Raw genomic sequence first — 18858 nt, forward strand, 5'->3', positions numbered from 1 at the left:
CTGTTTGTCGGCTTCTGACTGTAAAGACCGTTGTCTCCCTGTTTGTGTTCATGTCACACACTGCGGGGAGGGGGGGAGAGGAGGGGGGCGGGGGGGTGGGGTGGGGCGGGGGCATTCTTCCAAAGATCCCGTCTTGGAAAACTGGGAGGGTGATGATCAGATACTGGGAGCCCCCTCGTGAGGCCAGTCTTTGGGTAAGCATGTCATAAGCCGGGTCCCAAGTGGCGTGTGGAATAGGAGCTGCAGTTGGCGCACATGACTTCAGCATGGCTTTGCTCCCAGTGCACGCAGGAGAGAACCGGTTGCCGACTGGCGCTGCAGCTGAGCTTTCGGCAGTGCACCATGGTGTGCCACGAGTCCCCTGGTGTGAGTGCCACCCGGGAAGATGGAACTGTCAGCGGACCCCCTGCGGCTTACCTGACCCAGCCACCAGGCCTCCATCCCACTGGTTCCAGCTCTCAGACGACCTGCCATTTTTAAGCTGCTCTGCAGGACATTCGGGGCGGGCCCCACCTGGGCCACAGGCCACACACAGCTGCCATCCCAAGTGTGCCGCAGAAGTAAAAGCGAAGCGTAAAAACGTTTTAGGAAAAACGGGCATCCAGAATACTTCCGCTACTTGGGGGACGTCCCTGGGACACCCTGGAGCACCTGCCCCCCTGCTGAGGGCCTGCTTCTCCCATTGATGCAGAGAAGGGAGCCCATTGGCCTGTTGGCTGTGTGCTCTCTTCCACATCGGAGGAAGTTGCTGGGGAACATGGGCAAGACAGGGCCACTCCACTCGTCTCCCAGCAGAATCCTGGGCTGGATGACCCTTGGAAATGCCCCTCGTGGCTCTTGCGTTCTTAAGAGGCTGTCTGAGGTGGGCTTTGGAGGGTCTGTTGCCCCAGAGGGCTTAAATGGGGGGAGAGGGTCTCTCCCCAGGCGCGTCGGTTGTCTGAGCAGAGCTGGTTGCTTGGCGTTCCCCAGTGCGACATGGACAGGCTGCGGCAGAGGCTCACGGTGAGTCTGTGATGCTGACTGAGGTTTCGCAGGCGCATTGGAGCTGCAGCCATCGATTTGGGGAGCTTTCTTTTGCTGCAAGGCGGCCACAGAGATACACAATAAAATATTCACGCCCTGCCTGTGAGTTTTCCATGGTATCTATCTGACATCTGGAAACAGGATGCAGGAGCAGGTAGGTGGACACTGGGCCTGGGAGCACAGGGTAGTTCTTGCAACACAAGGCGACTGTCTTTGAAGGACAACCTGTCTTTTTGTTCCATGCCTGCTTTCACGTTACGTAGGAAGCTGCCTTGCCCCTGGCTGGACCATAAACTTCCTTTGGACCCCATGTTGTCTACGCCGAATGTGTTTTCTGTGAGGTGGCAGAAACTACAACCATCGATACTTGCGCCTTTTACTACCAAAAGCCAGTCATGGAGGTTTTTGCAGCCAAAGCACTTGCCCTTGCCACAGAGCTAAATAATCTCCCAAGTTTTTTCTCCCCTCCCCGGACAAACCAAGCCCTCGAGGCAGGGGTTAGGACAGGGGATAGGTTACCTTGCATCAGGTAACTGCCCAGTTCTGTTCCACCATCAGTTTGACAAACGAAAGTGCTTTGAGAGTGCTTTGTCTGTGTGTCGTCGTTGCCGGAGCACCTGGGCGTTCTGCTTGCGAGATCCTGTGGGCAGCTGGTGGGCCAGTTTGAACAGAGCGCTGGGTGGGATGCACTGTTGGTCTGATCCGGCATGTCTCATCTTACGTTGCCATGTATGTGTCTGCTCGGAAAACATCCTTGTAGAAGGAAGCAGCCTCCTGCCAGGGTTGGCAGCCCCTTGCTGGGGATGCGTATTGTAGTTAATGGAAAGTAGGCCAAGAGGCGCTTATGTGCTTAAGCAGAAGCCTTTGTTTTTCACAGATTGTTGCTTAGTAAATTGTACATCCTATCCCAGGATAGTAATTACTATGCTCTTGCAAGCAAAGCAGTTCCTTAATTGTGGGGGTGGGGCTAGGACTAGGGGGCACTTGCAAAGAATGAGCCGTGTCTTCAACGAAAGCTTTACGAACAGGTCTGGTTGGGAAGGATGCAGAGGTAGATTCCAGAGGATGCAGGAACGGGAACATGGATTTGCTGTTGAATGCTAATATTATTACATTATATTGCATTACATTTGTATCTCACGTTTCTTCTTGCAAGGAACCCAAGATAGCTTAGTCACTTCCCCTTCTCGCCATTTTATCACAATAATAACCCTGTGAGGCAGGCTAGGCTGTCTCATTTTCTATTTTAACACATTCTTGGAGCCCTGATTCTTGGCGCTTCAGGAGCATGGAGATTTTAAGTATGGCTTGGAGAACAGAAGAAAAGCCCTGAAGGTCCATCTCGTCCTGTACTTCATACACACAGTAGCAAACCAGCTGCCCACAGGATCCCTCCAGCAGGACGGGTGCAAGACCTCCTGGCCAGCTCCTCAGCAGCTGGGGCAGGCAGGCGGGCCGCTTCTGCTGAAGGATGGAGCACGTGGCCCGCGAGGCTAGTAGCCCTGATCGCCTCCTCCCTCATGGATCTGTCCGGTCCCTTTTGAAAGCCACCCAGACTGGCGGCCATCCCCACTTCCCGTGGCAGCAGATTCCGCAGTTCAGCTATACACCATGTGAAGAACTCTCTGATCTGCCCTGAACTTCCCACCAATCAGGTTCATGGGATGACCCCGGGTCCAAATGTTAGGGAGAGGGAGAAAATAGTCTTCACTTTCTCCACCTCAGGCATTACTTTAAACACCTCCATCATGGCTCCCCTTCCTCGCCATTTTTCTAGCCTGAACAGTCCCAGCTGTAGCTGCTCCACCCTGTGGTCATTTTCGTTCCCCTTCTCTGTGCTTTTCCAACTCAGTAACATCCTTATTCGGGTGAGGCAACCAGAACTGAACATAATCTTCTAAGTGTGGCTGTAGCAAAGAATCATAAGATGTCACTAGTCCTGGGGTTTTTTTGTGCTTAGCATGGAGTTTGCCTTCTTTTCCACGAGCAGACATTTTCGTTGAGTTGTCCACGGCCACCCAAAGGCCGCTTTCTTGCTCAATCACTGCCCGTTCACATCCTATCAGCATATACTTAAAACTCAGATTTGCGATGCTAATATTTAAGCGTATGCAATATTCTTAAAGCGGAGTTACTGACGCAAACATTCTCTGCATATGTTTGTGTCTCAGAGGGAACCTTAAGCAATGGGGATCTGGAGAGGACGTTGGGGGTTGGGTGGGGACCCCCAGCAGCAAGGGGAGGCTGTTCTCAGCCAAGCCCGGCAGCTGCCCTCAGCCGCATCGCCGTGCGCTCAGTGCCGCTCCTGGCCCCTCGTCCTCGGCAGAGGGCAGCATTGTCCTGTCCAGGAACACGGGAGAGCATGGCCTACGCAGGCCACCTCCTTCCTGCAGGGGCCTCTGACCCCTCTGTGGAACATGAGCTGCACAGAAGGCTGACGGACTCTCTTCCTCCTGCACGAGAGCACACCGGGCGGGCCAACGCCAGCCCGAGGTCGTCTGCTCTGAGCATTCAGTGGCCTCCCTCTAGTCTCCCAGCACCCTTTCCCGGGCCGCTACCATGCTTTTCGTGGCCTGTCTCAACTGCGGGGCCTGTTTACCACTTCCCCTTCCCCTGTTGCTCTTTCGCACCCCCCTCCCCCCCAGCTTTGGGCCCTGAAGTCCAGCAGTGGCAGCAGCACCTCTTGCTTTTCCACCTTGATAGCCGCCTAAATTGTCTTGGCCACCAGCAAGTAACAAAGGCATCCTGGCATGTCCTGGTCCGAGTAAGAAAGAACAGCCTTTGGCCACTGATGTGTGTAAAAGCTGAAGAAACGCACAATATCGGGAAGAAAACAGATGGCTTCCCGCAGGCCAGTCCCCTGCACCTTCCCAGTGCTTTGCATGGAACACCTAGAAGGCTGCTTGGGCCAGAGAACGTGGCATTCACACAGCTTTCTTCCCGCTGATCGCATCCCACGCAGAGACCGGTCTCCCTGGAGAGAAGGCTGGACCGAAGCTAGTAGTCCCTTCCCTTCACAGCCTGGAAGAACTCGCCCGTGGCTTGCCCGCAGCAATGGCGACGCTCCTGTTGCGGGGGAAGCACTGTGGCGCGTTGTATGGATGAGCGGCTTTTCCCACTTGCGTGCCAGGCAGGACTGGCCATGAAGCTTGCCTGGCAACCTGAGTTTCGATGCAGCTGTCATGCCAACTTCGCCGTCTTGAAACTGCCTGGAGAGGCCCCTCCTGGAAGAGCTACGCTCGTTTTCCCGCTACGCTGCATGTGCGGGTTGCTGGTGGCCGCTTCGAAAATCGGTGTCGAGGCAGATTTGCTCAATCGGCCCACCAGCTTTGGGACTACAGCACCTATCAGCCCCAGTCACCATGAGCTGTGCTCGTTAGGAAGGCCGTTCCGAGTGGTAGCCCCTGCGTTGTGACCTGGTTGCGCCAGGCACACCCCAAGAACGCAAGCCACAGTCCTACAGTTCCTTGCGGAGAAGTACCCTGGCACTTACCTTCTTGGTACATCCATCCTCATGGGCGTTTTCGTCATAACCATTGTGCTCAAGGAAGTTTTACGGACCCATGGCAAAACTGGGAGGTGGTCAGGGCTGCTCTTAGTGGGTGGTCCAAACCTTTCATTTAGCGCCCCAAATCTCTGGAGTGCCGTCTGCCCCCTCCACTGTCCAGGGGCACTTCGTGAAATAAAGGTCTGGGAGCCCCGCTGATCCATTGCACCTGATCCTCTAGATTACCTGGCTTTTGGCCCACCTGGGCTTCCCCGCCTGCCGCCATTCCCTTGCTCTTACAAACAGAGGGGTCCTTAGGATGCAGAGTCCTTTAAGCACACGTACCTTGGAGCATATGCAGGGGCATGCGCTTCTAATGTTTTTGGCCCCCGGGGGTCCAAGTGGCTGCTCTTCTCAGGACTTAGCACTGCCCGTAGGATCACTGGATTCACTGCCAAAGCAGTGCCCCCTGCTCCAAATTAAAAGGTGGAGCTATGATTTACTCTAAGGGCCCGTGTGGCTGGGAATGATGGGTGTTGCAGTTCAATGAGTCTGGGCAGCCACAGGAGGGGAGGGGAAGGGAAGCTGCCAGAGCTGTTCCGCCCCCACGACTCCATGGACAGGTTTGCGGTCTCAGCACCTTACATGCCTCATCAAGTCGCTGGGTTTCTCTCCTTGAGCTCATGTGGCCTGAAGCACCCTCAGCCTTTTGGCATCCGGCTGATCGTCTGGAAAGCTCCTTAGGGGCTGAGTTGCTCATGGCATCCCCCTGCCTCTAGTTTTGTTTCAGTGTTCAATGGATGACCAACCATCAGTCCACCCATCTTGCAGGGCAGGGCCGTGCACTGGTGAGACCACCCGGCCCTTCACCATCCGCTCACTGGCGCCGAAAGAACGTCCAGGACCATGTTAATTCCAGGACGATGCTAATACCAGAATGTAGGACACGGAATAACCAATTCAGGTTGCAGCAACCCAGATTCAGGCTGGACATCAGGAAAAGCTTCCTCACAGTCAGAGCAATTTGACAGTGGAACCAGCTGCCTGGAGGGGTGGGGGGCTCTCCCACAGTGGAGGCATCCAAGGCGAAACTGGGCAGCCACCTGAGTGGGATGGTGTGACTTGGTGTCCTGCAACAGCGGGGGGGGGGGGGTGGCCTTGGTGGCCTTCATGGCCCCTTCCAGCTCTACTATTCTATGATTCCTTGGCCAGAGAAGCAGCTGCGGCTGCTGCAGACTGGGTTTTGTACCTCCCAGCCAGGAAAACCGCTCAGCTTTTCCAACTGCCCGATTCCCCAGTGCTGAAGGGGCATAGATCCTGGCCTTATCCACCAACCAGGGAACTGTATGACTTCCTTTGTCTGAACATACACATGATTGCAGCCAGAGTCTGCATAAACCCTTGTGGGTTAGTAGGAACAGATTCCAACGCACAAACAAACACATATTTCCAAAATCTGCCTTTATTTACATTTCAAGTCAAATCACATGCAAAGTTTCCCCTCTCCTCCCCAACCCCACATTTAAGAATAATATGATTAGCAAAAATGCTGCATTAGAATTTTAAAATAGCAATTAAATATACAAAAATATAGCTTACAAAATAAAAACCAGCACATGTTTTTTCTTTTGTCTTTTTTATTAAAAAAAATATTCTGCTGCAGAATTTTATTTATTTATTTTAGTGTACAAATGGCTCTACGAATCCAGGAGGATCCCTACAGTTCATAAACTCTTTCCAAGAGTTGCGCACTATTTACAAAATGATTGTGGAAGAGGAAAATTCAGGGGGCGTGGAGGGAGAAAGAGATCAGACTCTTGAACCTGGATGGTCCAGAGAAGGAAATGACAATCCGTGAGTCTAAGTGGCCACTGAGTGCTGCTAACGAAATGCATGCCATTACCTGACTGCAGAAAGGCTGGGAAGAAACAGTCTCTGCCATTGTTTGGAAAATGTACAGCATAATACTGAAAAAAAAAATCATTCCTGGTACCCATTCATCAACCGCTAGGCTTGACATAATTTTTTTGGGAAAAAAATGGTCTCAATGAAGAGATCCAGGGGTTGCATCCTACTGCTTTTGTATGCTCTCAAACAGCGTGAACAGTTAATCTCGACCACGGTTTCCCTGCTTTACATGATACGGGCTAGAAACTTTTTTTTTTTTTTAAATAAAGACAGCTGATGTTTTCAGATAGCCAAATTCATAGCAAAAGGAGAACTGGACTCCAGGCTGTCCGTTTGGCCTTCAACTGGGGCACAAAACACCAACCTATATTGCTTGGTAGGACCCTTTTTCCTTTCCTTTCCCTTTTTTCCAAAGTGCAAACAGAGTTTTGTCAGGGAATGGAAATACTGACAGGAAAAAAAGAGTTTTCCACTGCAGACAAACTTCCACGGCTCCCAGATTATGGTGTCTGCGTACCCCCTCCAGGGCGAAGGGCAGTTATGACCCACTACCGATCCCCAGCACTGGGGGAATAAGAGGCATATGCCTCTGGCCACCAATCGCTGGGGGAGGCGAGGGGCAGAACACCATCGTGCTCGTATCGTGGGCTTCCCACTGTGGCATTTGCTTGGCCGCTGTGAGACGCGAACGCTGCACTAGAGGCCTTTGGTCTAGTCATGCGCCAGGATTCCTCTTCTTTCGCTGGCCCGCCCAAACTGCACCACCAAAATCGCCCTCTCAACTCTCCCCAAGCTAGTAAGACGTCAAATTTCAGAGCCACTTTTTTTAAAAGACACAAATCCTTTCTAGCCATACGTGTGTGAACACTTCCTTCTGTGCTAGCACATGGCGTGAGAGGGATTCACATTCTAGGAAAGATGAAGGGCGCTCCCGTACTCTGGTACCAAATCCGCAGGCTGGCCGTCAGCCCCTTATGTTAGATGCCAATTTGGCCGTGCCCTTCCCTTGGCAAGGGGCATCACAGGGGCGGCATTTGTGAGATCTGTTTCTCCTCCCACGTTCCGGGGCACTTATGGAACCATTCACTGAGGCAGGAATTGCACCAACGCAGCATTCGAGTGTCTACGGTGGGGGCGGCCCCCGGCAAGTCAGTTGTCCTTAGAGGTGGGGGGTGACCTCCGTTTCCCTGCCCGTCCCGTCCCGTCCCGTCCACGCACGAGGGGGACTCCGGCGTCCCAACTTCTCCGCCAGCTCCGTCAGGATTTGGACTCACCGCTCGTCAAGTTCCGTGTGCCACAGGCAATGCGGTGTGAGGTAACCTCTGGGGGCTGGAATCGTGGGGCGCAGCTTTCCCGAGACGTGTGCACCAGCTCCCCTCCCCGGGATGGAACGACGCCTGCCGTGCTGCATGCGCCGGGCGCCTCCACATTTCTGCTCTGCATCTCTCACAGCCCGGCTCTGGCCGCCTTTCCTCCCTCTCCATCCGTCCAGCTCAGGCACTGGCTCTACCGACAAGCGTCCTCCGTAAAGTGCTCGTATGTTACGAAAAAGGAGAGAAAAGAAAGAAAAGCCAAACCGGCGGGCTCGCCACACCGCCTCCGTGTCGGCCGCACCGGTGCACCACGCGCTTCGGCAACTGGCACACCTGCCCTTCCTCCTTTGCAAGGACCTGGGAGCTCGTCAGGAGATGAAGGGAACCCGGGCAGGTGCTCCAAGGCTATCCGTAGCAGCTTCGGGGATCGGGATGGGTGCACCTCTGCACAGCCCTGTTGAGCGGGGGGCTGGGACGAGGGTCTGTGCCGCTTGCGGGAAGCTATACGATGTTTGCGGCGCCGGGCAGGGGCTCCTGGGGCGGGCCGTGGTGTGCCGGCTTGCTGTGGAGCTGGGCCAGCTGCAGGACAGCCATGTTGCAGAGCGGGCACACCTTGCGCACCTCCAGCCATTTGATGAGGCACCTGCAGGAGGAGAGAGAGCCGCGTGTCAGACGGTACCCAGAGGCGAGGGCTGTAGGCCCATCACGGGAAATCGTGGCCATCGGCCCCACTCCCGTGGCTCTAGAAAAGGTGCCTAAAGACATGTTTTTAATCCCAGCTTTTAAATTAGGCTCCTTTAATGCTTTAATTCTTTACTGCCCTTAATGTTCCTTATTTAAAAGGGGTTTCAAGTTGTGGGAGCCTGTCTTGACGCTTTACCGTCTTTGATGTTTCTTTTTAAAAAATGTGTTAAGATCGGATTGCATTCAATTGTCATGGGCTGCATTTTTATTGACTTCTGCTATGCTTTAAGAATAATACATGCACTAAGTTAACCATCGTGAGGGCCTTTTTACAGCAAATCAGTTTCCATATTCCCCAGCCAGGGGATGCTGGGAGTTGTGGCTGAATTCCCCTCAAGGGCAGGAGGTTGGAGCAGGCTCAACCTGCAAGATGACGCCTGGCACCTGATTTCTGTATGGTGCATTTAAAATGTTCACTATTCCATCGTCTCAGCTGTATTTGCAACAGCCCCATCAAGCATTCCTACCACTGTACTGCAGACGGGTAAACTGAGGTTGTAGGAATTGCTGCTAGTCCAGGGTCACTTAGGATGCATCTGACTAAAAGATGTATGATCTGGATGGGAAATTTCTGCTCCATAACTAAGGCTGCCTTTTCCTCAGAGGATCACCTGCCTCGAAACCAATTCAAGGACAACGTGAAAGCGTTAAAATAGGGAAAATACTGGGCATGTCAAGGCGAAAGTTGAGGACACGCCTGGCCCCTGGCTCCGCCTGTCATGCATGGAAGTGGCAGGGACCCCAAAGTCTTCTACTGGAAGCGCCTGCTTTGCTTCCAGTTGCCGACGCCCCTGCCCTCGGGCACTGCTGTGTGGCCAACAGCACAAGGCACAAGTACACACTGAGGGACAGTGTGGTGTAGTGGTTAAGGGCATGGGACTGGGACTCGGGTGATCTGGGTACTAGTTCCCGCTCAGCCATGGCGCCAACTGGGTGACTTTGGGCCAGTCTCAGACTCTCAGCCCAACCTACCTCACAGGGTTGTTGTGGGGATAAGATGGAGGAGGAGATGTAAGCTGCCTTGAGCCCTTTGTAGGAAAAAGGCAGGATATAAATTGAAAAATAAATAAAAACAAATAAAGTAGCAGGGGAATGGTAAGAACAGGCCCCCACCAATGAAACTGCAGAGCGGAAGAAGTAGAAGAGCGCAGGCAGCAGGAAAAGCACAACTCCAGCGAGCTGGACTAGGCCTGGAAAGTCGCACAGCATTAAATGGCATCTGGCCGGTGAGGAAGTGAGAGGCGGAGCTGGAACGGCCTCTCCGGGGATGCTGCTCCAAAGGCAGGTGCCACAACCAGGAAGGCCACTCCTTGCCAGCCACCCAGCCAGCCACCCAAGATGCCCTTCGGGCTGAGCGCCAGTGATGCAGTGGCATCTCTGGGCACCTGCCCGTCTCCCTGCCCCTCCTGATCTTTACTTGATCACTTAAACTGGAATCCTAAGCAAACCGGGATAGAAAAAGGGCCCCAGGCAGCCCAGATGTTCCGCTCAGAGCAAGTGGGGGGGGGGGTTGTGGGCCTTTCTCCTGCCCCATCAAGCACAGTATTGTGGGTTGCTTATTTCTGCAGCCTGGTTGCTGCGCTTCTCCCGGGCCATTTTGGAACTCAGTCCCCTCCTCTGCCTTGTACCTCAGTTCCTGGGGAAGTTACTTTTCTTCCAACTTCACCAGTTGCCTCTGGAAATAAGTGTTTTGTGTCTGGCCATGCCCCGTGGCAGCCATTTTGTGAGCGTGCCCACAACATTCCCAACATTCCAAATGCTCCCCCTGCCCAAGAGGCAGAGGACCTGCCTCATCACCTGATGTCTCGGTAGGACGGATGATCTGAATGCTACTAGTAAAGGCTTGGGGGGTCTGCAAACCTTCAGGCTGCAAGACAAACCCGCCTTGGCCACCTCCCATCCAGGTCTCCACCTGGCTCTACAGGGCTGGAGGGGGCTTGGATATAAGCAGAAGTCTATAGTGCTCTCAGGTATGTATGTTGATCTTATAGGAAGCCCTCGCTTGGCTTTTTCCCGCATGCATGCACTGCTGTTTTTCAAAAATGAGTGTGCAGAGGGCGGACAAGAGGTGGGATGGCATGAGCAGCTTTTCTAAAGACAAGGAGTGCTGCAAAGCCCAGTCTAACCCGGGAGCCTCGCACTGGGGGAGGGGACAAGAAGGGGCTGCAAAGAGTTAAAGCTGCCCAGCCGCTGCTCCAGGATCCCAAGGTCAGTCTGCAGCCCCGTGCAGGATCCTGTCCCATGACTGCCACATACTATTCCCAACCGTGGCTAATTGCACAAATAGCATCTCCTCGTGTTTGGCCCGGAGAGAGCGAGGGAGAGGCTGTCTCCTCCTTGCCTGCTGATCTTTCGGTGCTTTCCCGAGCCTTGCACCGGTTCTTCCCCGTTCGGAACTGAACTAGTGCTTCATCCCTGGCAGGAAGCAAAACTCGTCCCTGCAGGCCGGCTCCCCGGTCCTTTCGGCCACTCCCCATCTGCTTCCAGCCCCCAGAGGTGGTCCTCAAAATCTCCCCACTGAAATTCAGCCTGCAGGCTGGAAGAATTCCTGCAACTGCTATCTTAGGCATGAATTAAATGGAGTCGGGCCCTGCTGGCCTCCGGCACTGCCTGCTCAGGCGGGCTGGCCTGATCCTGTTTCAAAGCCAGAGCAGGGTGCAGGGAGAGCCTTTGGCCGATGCAGCACGGACCTGCCCTGCATTCCAAAAGACACCCCAGGCAAGCCCCTCGCGTCTGAAACGGCTTCCTGCAGCGTCCGCTGTCTGCAGAAGATCGCAGACAGCGGATCCTTTCACAGCCTGCCTCTCCGAATTGAACGAGAGCGTCTGCACACACGCTGCTCTGCCCATGAGGGTGCGCCGGAGGCTTGGTGCCGGGCATGCAAGACCTCAGCCTGTCTGGCGGGCCCCTCTCCCCTGGGCTGGCACAGTGATGGGACTGGCTTGTGCATGTGGGCGCAACAACCAGAAGCCAAGGAGTCCCACGAGCAAAGGCCTGGCCCGTCTCCTCAGCTCCTGCCCTCTCTCCTCAGCTCCTGCCCTCTCTCTGGGAAACAGACAGGGAGGACCCTGGGAGCTCCCCAGAGAGACCCCGAGTCTCCCCAAACATTCTGACTTTTTGTGCTGACTGGCAGGCTCGGCACTTACTTTCTGTGGAAGGCATGTTTGCACGGACAGATTCCCAACTCATCCTTGGGCTTGAATTCCTCCAAACAAACAGCACAGATCTAGAAAGACGAGATAACAAGAAAAAGAGCCATCCGTTAGAGAGAGACACACACAAAACCTCACCAGCTTTGCATTTGTGTGGGGTGAAATTAGAAAAAAGAAGCATGGCCTATTAGTGCGATGTGAGGCTGCCAATTTCTTCAAGAAAATGCCAGCGACGGCTGAACGGAATTCTATTTTCTGTGGTTATGGATTGGATGAGTTTCTCCAGCTTTGGAAGTGACCTTCACATGTCTTTGGAAAGTAGGTTACACATTGCTTCTTTCAGATGGTAACCAGCGCTGTTTGTTGGAATCTGCCCTGAACCACGCAGGACACAACACACTGAACACACAAGTCATTTCTAAGGCCGACGACAAGACAGACCAAAGTTCCGGAAAAGTAAAGGATTAGCCCAGCTCATCGATTAACCTTCTATTAAGCTATTAAGCTCTGCCCTGAAGCTTCCCACCCTGAATTGCAGGAGAAACTCCATCTGTTGTGCAGTTCTCCCAGACTGTTCAGGGCTTTGAGAAAGTAAAGCAGAGCATTTTGAACCATGCCCAGAAACACAGAAATTCCACGGGCCGAAGGAGCGTATCTCCAGATGTTTCTAGTTAGCTTCACCTCTGCATTCTGTGCTTGGGTGGGCAGAATGCAGACCTCCTCCTGTTTTGCTCTCCGCATTCCTGGCCCCTTCCCATGCTGGCAGGGACCACCGGGTGGTCGAAATCTAAAACATCTGGGGATCTACCCTCTGCCCGGCCCTGTTCTACCCCACCTGAAGTTTCCCGGAAGTCTTCAGAGGCAGCCCCAGGTAGAAAGCAGTGCAGTAGCCTCGCTGCAATGGATCTTCCCAGGGCCCGTGGACTTTTGGCCAGGGAAGGTTCCACAGAAGGCGTACAGTGAGCGCTGCCTGAAGCTGGTTGTGCCGTGGGGGACCACCTCAGAGCCACGCCTGATGGCCTCCGGCATGGGCCGAGTGGTAACCGCAAGAGCCATCCCATAGTGCTCCATGGAGTGGTTCAACATAGTTTCCCACACATCCCTGGGTGGGTCCTACATGCACCCACAAACTGGATCACAGAGACCTCCAAAAGCCACCCAAATGAGGGCACAGATGTCCCTTGCTTATGCCACCTGGCAATGGAGCCCATGACCAAGGGAGCTGGGGGGCTCTCCCACACTGGAGGCAGTCGAGAGCCCTCCCAGGGGGAGGCTTTAACCTGGGGCCTGCACTGATGCACTGAGCAGGGGGCCGGACCCGGTGGCCCCCTGGCCCCTTCCAGCTCTACTATGATCCCATGATTCTGTGCCACAACCTAAGCAATCCACCTGTGGCCGGAACCCCTTTGATGTGCCACCCACCAAACCGGGTTTGCCACATGCACAGAAGCGTAAATGGCAAGCAAACCAGGCGAACACAGGGACTTTTGCTTTCTGTTTTAAAGGGGAAACATGGAGGTTTGGGGTCTCTGACATGGAACCCACAGACACCTCCAGCGGTGCTCACTCCCTGTTCCTTCAAAATGATTTCTAAAAATATATGTAATGAAATATTGGGGTGCCTTCCAGTCTCTGAACCAATGGCACATCAGGAGCAGAGAGCAAGGCAGAAGGAGCAAAGCTGGAGGCAGCGGGTGGAGAGAAACCCCAGGAGAAAGGGGCTGGGTGGGAGAGAAACAGCAAGACTGGGGCAGAGGAGGAAGGCGGGCAGAGGAGGACGGGGCAAGGGGCTTGAAGGAAAATGCAGAAAGGACTCGGGAGGAGAAAGAGCGTGGCTGAGAGGGGGCTGAAAGAGCCAGCACAAAGCAGCACCTTCTGTGTGAGCAGAAGATGACTAGGAAGCCCTGGAAAGGGAGCTTTCCTCTCCTGCCTCCTCCCCACTGCCCCCCCCCCCCCCCCCGCCACACACACACCAATTCTGGATCAAGCAGGCCACGACAGTGGCTCTGTTTCCTCCAGGAGGGCCCTCCTGCGGCCTCGGCGGTTCCTCCAATCCCTAAGGCATCCACGGGGCAAAAGGGCTGAGGAAAGGGGTCAAGCCCCACGCTGCCCTCATGAGACCGGCAGAGGAGGAGGAGGAGGAGGAGGAGGAGGAGGAGGAGGAGGAGGAGGAGGAGTCTTCCCCAGATGCCTTTCTGTCCATGTCATCACAGCTGCCTTCCTGCTCTCATTGTTATCAGGGGAAGCCGATGACTCAGGTTGGGTATCTCACAATCTGGCATGCCTTGTCTCTGGAGAAAGGGCCACTCATCTCCTTCCTGGATGGGCTGCTCCTGTGAGCCAGAGGGGCAGGCAGGCTTAGCCTTTGGCCCTGCGCCCTGCCTGGGGCTCACCCACATCACAGGGGCTAAACCTCTTGGGAATGACTTGCTTGGCGTTGACCTGCCCCAGGAGGACGGACGGACGGACGGACGGAACGCCTCTCCTAAAGCTCGGAGAGGCCACCCTCTGCTGGGATGCAGCCCCCAAGCACTCTTCCGAAATGGAGCTGCCCCCCCGCCCCCCGCCGGGGCCAGCGGCAACTCCCATGCACAAGTGGGAATTGCCCTCCTGCTGAGCTCTGGAGGGCGCCAGGTTGCAGAAGGCCCTTGCAAATGCTTAGGAGCAGGATACACGTCCGGTTTTCTCGACTCAAAGCTCTTTAATGGGCGGCCACCTGGCCATCCAGTTAAAGAGTAGAACTGGCCATGGCAGTGAAGTACACATGCATCTCAACTACCCTGTTTCCCCAAAAATAAGCCCTAACCGGAAAATAAGCCCTAGCATCATTTTTCAGGATGCTCACAATATAAGCCCTACCCCAAAAATAGTCCTCAGTTAAGATCGTCAGCCAGACAGACGGGAAACATGGCAGTACGTCTGTTGCAGTACACGTGAGATGTACTGAATTATAAAATAATAACGTTAATATATAATTAAATGTAAATAAATACTATTATTGACATTGATACTTAAAATAAATGATAATGTACATTATAATTAAGTATTTGCAGTGCTTTTTTTGTAAAAAAAAAAAAAAAAAAGGTGCCGGAACCCACGTCACATATATGAACATAATGGTCGCCGCCGGCAGTAAGCAGCGCGCGACCACACACACCAATCCCAAGCCGAGCAGCGGAGCAGCGAGCCGAGCAGCACCCTCACTATCTCACTATCAGCACGGACACAAAAGCAGCACGTTAATGATGTTTGCTGCTGACCTGCTATGACAGGCGATTCAAAATCACTTAGTAAAATCCATTGAAAAAAAAGGTGCCGGAACGCTGTTCCGGTGCATTCTATGGCAAAAAAGTCCTGAGTATTTGTAAATACTGAAACGGGTGCCTTTGGACGAGAGGTAAATGCCAATGTAAAGAGATGAACGTGAGGCTTATCGCCAGATGACCAATCGGAGTACGGACACAACGCATGGATAACATCCGTGCATCGTGTGTTGCAGCGGACACACTTAATGCATGGATCCGAAATGCAGGACGGGAGCAAAAAGAAAGAGCTGCTCCATTGAATACAAGAAAGGAATCGTGGAGGACTCTCAGGACAAGAATCTTACAGCTTCCGTAAGTAAAAACAAGACATCACCTGAAAATAAGCCCTAATGCATCTTTTGGAGCAAAAATTAATGTAAGACCCGGTCTTATTTTCGGGGAAGCACGGTATGCATCTGAAGAAAGCCTTCCATGGGTTCTGTGTAACCTACTTCTCACTGGAAGGCCCCTGTTGCCAAAATGAAAATTTGACCTCTGCGCAAAACGGGCATGTGTAGGTGCACAGATAACCTGACGGCCGAGTGTTGATCCACAGGTGAGGCTGATAACCAGAGGGACTCTGGCAGAAGGTGTGCCATTGCTTGCAAAGATCTGGGCACACCGAGCATCACCTAAAGTTACACACTCTGGGTTGGGAAGGGGTCCCTGGCTCAGTGTGGAACACACCACAACAGGTGCCATGTGCAGAAGGTGACCCTTGGTCCACACAGTTCAATGCGGCTGGCACTGACTGGCAGCAATGCTTCCAGCCCTACCCGCATGTGCTGGGGATCAAACCCGGGACCTTCCGCATGCAGGCCCCTGGCCACCCGGCGGTGCCTTGTCCCAGCTCAGGAGGCTGGCTCTGGAAGCGTTTCTACAGGAGGCCGTTCACCGCTGCATCGACCATCAGTTTTGATGCAGCACCGAGATCAAAGCTTCCTTTCCGGTTTCCCAGAATTTCTTGCTCTTCTAGGCAGAGCTGAGCTCCAGCAGCTCAGTGCAAATATGCCAGAAGAGTGCCCTTTTGAACACCTCACACTCCCCGTTCTAAATAAAATGTTGCAGAAGTTCTCCGAAAAAAGAAAAGCAGAACTGGAAAATCACAGCTTCAACAACTGTGAACTAGGAAGCGCATGTGCGCAAGAAATGCTCGTGCAGAAGCAGCTTGGGAGGCCACCTACGAACCCTGGTGCTGCACGATGCAAAAAACAAGAGACAGCAGAATGGTGCCACACCGTATACGAACAGAACTATTGACCCCGTCGTGGAGCAGTGGGGCTGCCCACCCCAGATCAGAGCCCCAGGACATCGCTCATTAGCATCTGCCACGCTGCTCAGACGACCTCGGTCTCTCTGAACTTAGCTCTTTATGGCCAGGTTTGCACAATGGGGAAGGGAAAGATGTCAGGGTGTTCCCCCCCGCCCCCGCACATCTGGACACCGCTTCATTTCTACAGCTAGAGTCGTCCAGAGCCGGTAAGGGTGGTGGGTGGCAGGAGAGGCTTCCGAACCACCCAGAGCCCTGCCACAAGCCCGTGAGTTTGCACCAGGATTCTGCACACGCGAGTGTGTAACAGTGTGGGGCATTCTTATCCAGCACCGGGCACGCTGGGCGCTCACGGGGTCCCTCCTGCTGTTACGTGTGAACCCAGCAAGAGTGGGTGGCAGAGGGTCCACAAGCCATGCAGAACTGCTCTTTTAAAGGGCTGTTGGCGGCTGATTAGCCGGGCCCACGACCCTCGCTCGGCGCTTGGGCAGCGCATGGCAACTCCCGCCAGAGACGAAAGCAACCGGAACTAGTCCGTTGATCTCGGTCACGGCAGCCGCCCGCAGGTCTGGGCTCTCCTCGGGGTGCTCCGGCCAAACCGAGGGCTTGATACAGCTGCAGCGGATACAGTGCTGTGCCTCGCTCTTGCTGAAACGCATTGCCTTTTAGGATGGCTGGGTTTCGCGTGGACAATTAAGAAGGATTAAGCTTACCAACAACCTGATCCTGATGGAGATAACGCGGCTTTTCTGCATGAGACTTTCAGCCACTATAGTTTATTTTATTTATTTTTATTTATTAAAACATTTCTATGCCGCCCCATTCGCCGAAGCCTCGGGGCAGCTCACAACATATACTGAGGCTTCTGCTTCTGGATTCTGGCTCCTTTACGTATTTTATTTGCCACCCTGCCAGGGCCTTTCCTTTCTCTGCCTTTGTCTGTGTTCTTTACCCAAGCCGAAGGTGGCACCAGGTGCAGCAGACCTGTGCCAACGCATTCATGCATTCCATTTCTATACTGCCCCAAAACACCAGGGTTTCCTGCCACAGGCTGTGGAGACAACAGGCTCCCTGTCCGAAAAACAGAAGGACGCTTGAAAGTGCCGGAAGGGCGAGGCCACTGGGCACATGGCCCGCAAACTACCTCAAGGAATGACGGGCACAAAAAAAACCCTCATCAGAGAGGCTGAAATGCCACCAGCCTTGCTGGATGATCCGCAGATCCCATGCTTCTCTCTGGGGCTGGCAAAAGGAAACCCTGGGAAATCCTGAGCTGTCGTTCTTATGCAGTGTGGAAATTGGGGTGTGTGTGTGTGTATTTTATGTATCTTAATATTTATATACTACCCCATTCCCATAGACTCTGTGTGGTTTACAAGAAATTAAACCAACAGTGAGTAATATTGACCAACAGAATGTCTTTCCTTTCCATTTCTCATGCAATTTCAGCTCTCTCTGGCCAAAGTCCAGCACTCAAATTACTATACTGTCCTTTATCAGATCGCTGGTCTATGACTATCAGCAGAGGCTAAAAAATACAGCATTATGCTACATATTGATTGTCATACCCATAATACACAGACAGAGAAAGATCAACACAGGCACCTGTGCTTTGGAGCTTACTTTGCAACGACAATAATGGATGCCGGCATTTCACACTGTCAGAGACTAGCTTCTGGGCAGGCACGCAGGGCATCCACATGCAGAGCGGCCGAGCACTGCTGCGGGGGCCGCCAAAATCCCTGGCTGGCGAGCCACGGCTGCCAGCCAGTGCCTGCACTACTGGGCTTAGATGGATCGGGCTCTGGCTCCACAGCAGGCAGCCTTTTCCATCACTAACTTTGCAATTCCCGGTCTCTTCCTTTTCTCGCATGGAAATCAGAGTGAGCTCTTCCCTTTCAGAGACAGGTACACCTCCCAGACCAACACTTGGCGCATGATCCACTGCTGACTTGGCTCCAAAGAGCTGGGGTGACCAGGATGCTGAAGCGGGGCTCAAGGCCACCTCCCCTCTGCCCCCCACCAGTCCAAGGGCCTGGTGGTCGTTCTTAAAACGTGGACGACATTTCCAGAAGGTTGGAGAGCAGGTGAGCGTGACAGGCACGGGCGCCACCCTGGAGCTGCGACCTATTCCAGCGAGCAAACGGGCTGTCGAGCGTCTCGACATTCAAGCAGAACAAGAAACACGGCAGGCTGGATTTCCAACCTGGCTGCATTGCTCTCTCCCAGACAGATCTGCTTCTCCTGGGCCTCATTTTTGTGTTTTAAGGGATGCTCTGTTTTCCTTCCTCCGAGGGATGGGAGGCAGCCCAACTTCACCGTGGGAAGCTGAGGCACGAAATGGTGGGGCGTGTGTTTCTGTGTAGCAACAAAGCCACGGGGAACTTTCTGAGAAGCGGCCTAATGATTCCAGCTAGTAGTTTTCAGTGGAAGTCCTGCTGGTGCCAAAATAAAGACATTCCTTCCATAAAATAAATGTGCCGGGGGCGTTTTGCACACGCTATGAAAATACATGCTGGGTGTATCTGTTCTTCTATTTGGAAAGCTGGCTGCACCCATCTGAACTGGCCTGTGCTTTCAGGTGCTTGTCACAGGTCTTGTTCCAGGTTAACTTTCAGGCGCAGGTGGAGGCCATTATATCGCCCCAGGTTTGAAC

The 18858-nt window shown here is 53.6% G+C and overlaps 1 protein-coding gene across 4 annotated transcripts in view; it reads right to left on the minus strand.

The window, feature by feature from the left end:
• Nucleotides 1-5956: 5956 nt before the first annotated feature.
• RNF24 (ring finger protein 24) overlaps nt 5957-18858 on the minus strand; it is a 71583-nt gene continuing 58681 nt past the window's right edge. For all 4 annotated transcript variants that reach the window (XM_044428353.1, XM_044428354.1, XM_044428352.1 and 1 more), the window contains 2 exons: nt 11622-11701; nt 5957-8374 (listed from right to left, as the gene is read on the minus strand). In XM_044428353.1, coding sequence (XP_044284288.1) covers nt 8233-8374; nt 11622-11701 — 222 coding nt within the window. In that variant the 3' untranslated portion in view covers nt 5957-8232. The remainder of the gene's footprint in view (nt 8375-11621; nt 11702-18858) is intronic.

This window comes from Varanus komodoensis, unplaced genomic scaffold, assembly GCF_004798865.1.
Source record: "Varanus komodoensis strain SLA01 unplaced genomic scaffold, ASM479886v1 scaffold2, whole genome shotgun sequence".
Classification (NCBI taxonomy): domain Eukaryota; kingdom Metazoa; phylum Chordata; class Lepidosauria; order Squamata; family Varanidae; genus Varanus; species Varanus komodoensis.